Below are 5,908 nucleotides of genomic sequence, written 5' to 3'. Positions count from 1 at the left end.
GTGCATTTTCTAATGATTTTACCTTCGAAAGATGTCCTTTCCCTCCTGCAGCCCTCTCCCCTGCAGACACCCATGTCACAAGGACATTCTACTCACTTCTTTAAATCCCCCTATTACTAATACAGTTTCAAAATGACAATTTTACACATGACTAGGTTTTCACGTTAGTAAGAATATCAACTTTGGGCTGGCAGGGAGACGGGGATTAGCCGGAGCCGCAGCCATCCCCACGCGGTGCCGACCAGCATCCCATTCCTGGGTACTGCCGTGGGAAGCGGGACCTTGCAGCAGGGCAGCGCTTGATGTGAGCGCGGGTAAAGGGGTGCTGGCCGTGTCACCGGTGGTGTCACCGCGCGGCATCACCGCTGCACCGGCCGGGTTGCCCCGGTAACTGATGCACGTCAAAGGGAGCAAATGATGAACAGGCTTAAAAAAAGACGACAAAGCAAACAGCACAGACAAACCAGGTATTTGCTCAGAGGGTTTTAATGCCCTTAGTGTGTAATTATTTATGAGTAGCTTTCCTTTAATCAACGGCAGCATAGGGACCGTGCTTAAATATAAATACAGTCACAGATCATAAACCCTTGCTGGCAAAGCCAGACAAAACCGATCACTAATAACTTTGCATTTGAGCAAGAGGGTTCAGAGGTTGTTGACAGACACGAGTGGCTGCAGAGAATCCACAGATTATTAACAATAAAGTAGTACTGTGCACATGCAAAGCACTCGTAAATAATGGCTGGTGCTCCGGGGAAGGGTGACATCTCTGCCTCTCGGGTGGGGAGGATGGATGCTGGGGGAGCGAGCGGCTCCCGGGGGCGAGGGGCCCGGCCGGGCTGCGCAGACCCTCTGCCATGAACGGCCGGAGGAGGGAGATGGGGAACCAATCTCTCTGCAAATGTCCTTAAATACCCAGCGAGGTGCATCACTTGATGAATGTCTCCTTGCTCTCTCTCCTGCTGGCACCACACGCCGAGTACTTAAGTGAGATTATTTTTTTGAAAACACGGAGCCAATAAGTGCGTGTCAGTAGTCTCCTATATTTATCTCCTCCTCATACCTTCATCAGTCCCTCTCCTTTCCCTGCTCACCAACCTCGGGTTGTGCTCCAGAGGCTTTGCTGGGGCAGCATCTTCCTCGAAGCCAGTGAGAGTTTTGCCCAAGTGAGTATTACAAGGGTTTTCTCTGAGCCTTCAAACCGCAGAGAAAAAATTACTCTGTATTTGTTTGTGATTTGCTGTGAAATTCAGCAGACTTTGAGTAGATAGGCAGTACCTGAAAGACCCTTGGTACCATCACTCGCCACCCGTGGAGAGCTGTAGGGGAGTTCCAGAAGGCACCGGCACCCGCGATGCAAAGCTGCTCGCGGGGCTCTCGGGGTGGCACAATGGAGACAGGGTGGGTTTGGCTGGAAGGAAATGTAAAATAAAAAAAAATAAAATCACTTTTTTAGTAATAAATAAAAATATATAAAATACATTAAATATATATGAAATATATAAAAATGAATTTAAAAAGGGGATGGACCTTCAGCAGAGCCTCAGTGGCACCGCGGAGCTCTGGGGGTCTCCTCACTGCAGCCTGTGGGAAGGATGGGCAGATGCAAAGCGGTTGACGGGTCCTGCTGGAGCACACGGCCGGGCAGGTCACTGCGTGCCTTCCTGGGGTTTTTTCCAACTTGACGTTTGACCGGTGGCACAGTGAGTGCATGGTACAGAGGCCGCGGGTCAGATCCTGCGCCAGAGGCAGCGTAGCTGTGAGTACCACGTGCAGCCCAACCGCGGGTGCTGCAGCCCGAGGCGTGATGCGCTGCGCCCGGCGTGCCACCACCGCGGGGTTCTCCCACAACACCTACCGATCATGCATCACATTACTCAAATTGAGTGTTTTGGTGAAGCGTCTTTCCTTATGCCTTTTTTTTTTTTTTTAACAGAATTCTTTTTAGACATTGACCCAAAAAAAAGTTAAAAATTTGGAAACTGTGTCTCATGTCTCCCGTGCAGGCGCAAGCAGCAGGCTCGGCACACTCCTCGCCCACCCACGGAGCCAGCCACCCCATGCCCATGCCCGTCAGATCCACCTCCGCTGGCTCTACCCCAACTCACGTCCCGCAGGACTCGCTTGCAGGTGTCGGGGGAGACGTGCAGGAAGCTTTCACACAAGGTGAATATCACACAAAGCAGAACCACATCTGGTGTTAATCCTGCCATCCTCATGTAAAAGAGGGGAGATTGAGACTGGATAGAAGGAAGACATTTTTTACGCTGAGGGTGGTGAGACACTGGCCCAGGTTGCCCAGAGAGGTGGTGGATGCCCCATCCCTGGAAACATTCCAGGTCAGGTTGGACGGGGCTCTGAGCAACCTGCTCTAGTTGAAGATGTCCCTGCCCACGGCAGGGGGGTTGGACTAGATGGCCTTTAGAGGTCCCTTCCCACCCAAACCGTTCTGTGATTCAATGATTCTATGTACAACAAAAGCGTAACTCACCAATATCGACACAATAATTACGAACCCCTTTCCTGTGCTCTAGACCAAAGAGATTGGGGGCACATTTTTAATCTTTACAACTTAATGAAATTATTTCTGTGATGATGATCTTCCCTCCAGGGAAGGGATCTTCCATCCCAGAAAGTTACGCCTGCAAGTAATTTAACAGTTAGGCATTAAAAACTGGTCGCATTTACAAATTTGGTGGTTGAACTGTGCTATGATCTGCAAGAGGAAAAAAGCAGTTTCATGACCAAAAGCAAGAAAACAAGCAGCCCTCTTATCAGAAATATTTAGCTAACAGCTGCTCACCTCTCTGCTTGTTATGAGGCAAAAAGGAAGCTGAAATTTTGCAGCGCAGCTCAGTGAAGGCTGTTCCTGACAAAGCGGTTGGCTGGCATGCACATCTGCAGAATGGCTTGCTCGCTCCGCTGGAGACATGCGGCAGCCCTGTGGGGAGAACAAGAAAAAAGTGCTAAACATGAGATGGAGAAGAGGAGGAGAGGAGAGGAGAGGAGAGGAGAGGAGAGGAGAGGAGAGGAGAGAGACAAGAAGAGACGAGATGAGACAAAACGAGAAGACCATAACGAAGAAGCAGAAGGACACACAGGACGATGAACTTTCTCTTGCTCCAACAGTCGGAGCTCCTTCTTTTGCACCTTTTCTATATGTTACTCCCCTCCGCTTTTGAAAAAAATATCACTTTCTGGCCTAAACTCATTGCTGCCAACTGCTCCATAAGAACATATGAAGAGACGTAGACGTAAGTAGTGCTGGATTATCAGGTAGTTTCAGCTGTATTCCTCTCTGTCCAGCTTGTCCTCCGGTTCTTCGGTAAAATTGGTATGGTTGGATCAAATGGGTAAGCTGTCCATTTGTGAATAGTACAGCTTATTGTGCTTTGTAGAAAATCAGGGCAGCAGTTGACATACATATTTTTATTCCCCTACTTCTGTAGGTAGTGTGAGTTTATACTTAGCTGCTGTTGCTTTTTAGGAAAAAAAAAAAAGTTTCACAGTCACGCGTTTCAAAAAAGTCAAACTTTTCCATGTCAAAGCCATTGTCAGCTCAAGAAGGGCTCCAAAATTTCAAGACAACCAGATGAAGTGGAAACTTGTTCAGCTCAATTGCAGACCACTGCCTCTTCCTCAAATACCAAAGAGGCTTGACTATCTGGAGATGTTGGAAGGTGGCAAGCAAAGACATGACTGTCAGTCTGATGTCAAGAAACTTGGCAAATATTTTTTTACCTTCAGGGACCATCTCACTGCAGACCAGGGGGAAATTAGTTATTCTTCAGTCCTACCTACTTCAACTCTGCTCATGGTGAAGGAAGCCATTCCCAGTAGGAACGGGTGCCCATACTCTGTATTTCTCAGCAGTGGTGTCACTCGGGGTTTGTGTGCTCTTTTCTGCTCTTTTGCCCATTTTGGTCCAGAACTCTGCATCTTTAGTACTCCAGAAACATCCTGGGATGTAGAGCTGTGAGAAAAACAGCAGCAGGACCTGGTCTCCCCAGGTACCTCTGGCAGACGCGGAGGTTGTTTCTGAACATGATCCACGTTTCTGGAGATTGACATCAACTCGTATTTTATATTCCTCTTATTGACAATAAAAGAAAGAAGGACAGAAAATCCACCTCGCCCTAATGCACTGGCAAGGGCTTCGGCTGTTTGCGGGTAGAGACAACCAACGGGCAGCGACTCTTCATATGGACCTCTTGGTACTCCATGGGAAATCCCACTGGGTATTGGACATCTTAGAGCCTGCAGTGCCAGGGTGCTGCAGCCTCTCGTGTATTGGTCCTTTGCAGTAAACAAGAGCCCTCGACTTGTTGCAGAGGCCAAGTTGTTTATTTCTTTAAAAGATGACAAGTTGTATCATATGGAGTCACAAAACTGGAGGTGGTGCTTTCTCATTGTGGGTAGGGAAGATCATGAATATTAGCGTCAAATACCTTTGTCAGATGGGCGGTCTCCCTTTCAAAACAAAGAAAACGTGAAAACAAACTTCCCAGAACTGATGATATATCTCAGAACCAAACAGATTTTAAATAACAATTTGCATTTATCACCTGATCATTGGAAATATCCTTCTAGAACAATCTTCCTTGCCTAAATAAGCTGCTGCCAGAAGAAGGTGAGGAGAGAGGCTACAAAATGGCAGCAGAGGAGCAGGAAGTATCAGTGAATACTTTTAATTGGTATTTAATGCCTGGAGTGCTACAGCAAGGACTGCAAGCCCTTAGCCCCCAGCATACTCAATAGGGGGAAAGGCTGTTACTTGTTCTCCAGAACTTCAGCTGGTGAACTGGTCAGGTGATGGAGGACGTCCGTCTGAAAACACCGAGTATCTACAACTCATCTGTGAGAAGGATATGTCTTTTTCCGATCCCATCGGTAGGAACAAGCTCCTCATCTCTCTAAACACTTCCAGAAACGACAGCAGAAGCAGGCATTTCCAGGGAGGCAAGATGCCAAATACCAGAGGCACAACACTCCATCTGTTGCTGTGGGTGGTCCAGTCGCCTCCTCTTCATCTCTACAGCGAGTTTGATGGTACAGCCGAGAGCTCTCAACTGATTTCTTTGGCAGCTGCCTCTCCTTCCCCCCTTTGCAGATTGGCTTTCTTTTTCCAGGCTGCGTAAAGTGGAACAGCAGCGCAATGAGTTCTACCAGTTACTGGGAAAATCTGCTCTATCTGGTTCATCATTTTCCCCTTTCCTTTTTTAATTAGGAGAGCACAAAGAGATGAAATGATCTCCTTTCTGCTGCTAGGAGTAATGAACACATGATTATAGTAGTGCATTAACTGTCCTACTTGATTTTTTTTTCGTTTTACAGTATTGCTTTGGCATCCAAATTTGCTCTCTATCCATCTGCTTTTTTCCTGGGAGATACAGGCAAAAGCCATGACAAAGCAAACTTCTCTCTGCACGGTTTACAATCATCAGAGCTGTCTTCAAACTCCTGGCTCTGGTAGAAGCAATTAATCAAGGGCTCATTCATGCCTTTTACCTGAATGACTGGTTCATAAGGGGATAGTCTTCGTCAGGACCTGTTGATATTGCCCAAAGTGAAAACTTGTTTTTTCTAGGTTTTTAACACCTGACAGCATCTCAGATATACGTTGCAATGAACCAGGTGTTGTATAACACTGTTCAGGGCTGCGCTACGGACTTGTGCAGCAGCCGCATCGCCACAGCTTGGTGTCAGTGCTGGTGACGACTCCCCAGAAGCAAAATATCTATAGGCAATGCCTGCAGTACACGTATTTTATGGGGTTTTTTTAACAAAAACATTTAAATTACTTTTGCTAACTTTTGCATACCCACCAGATTCTTATAAAATCTCATAGTGGGAGAGAGGAGGAAAAGGGAGTGAAGATCTCGGTGCTGTTCCACCTCTTGCTGCCGTG

General features: G+C 47.3%; 1 protein-coding gene across 1 annotated transcript in view; it reads left to right on the top strand.

Moving 5' to 3' along the window:
* The window catches only part of DTNB (dystrobrevin, beta), a 198,699-nt gene that overhangs the window by 180,452 nt on the left and 12,339 nt on the right, over positions 1 to 5,908 (top strand). The window contains exon 15 of the mRNA XM_009332341.1: positions 2,007 to 2,166. Within this exon, the coding sequence (XP_009330616.1) occupies positions 2,007 to 2,166 (160 nt within the window). The remainder of the gene's footprint in view (positions 1 to 2,006; positions 2,167 to 5,908) is intronic.

This window comes from Pygoscelis adeliae, unplaced genomic scaffold (assembly GCF_000699105.1).
Source record: "Pygoscelis adeliae isolate BGI_AS28 unplaced genomic scaffold, ASM69910v1 Scaffold89, whole genome shotgun sequence".
In the NCBI taxonomy this organism is placed as follows: Eukaryota; Metazoa; Chordata; class Aves; order Sphenisciformes; family Spheniscidae; genus Pygoscelis; species Pygoscelis adeliae.
The sequence above is the reverse complement of the archived record's forward strand: the minus strand, read 5'-3'. Positions and strand labels throughout refer to the sequence as shown.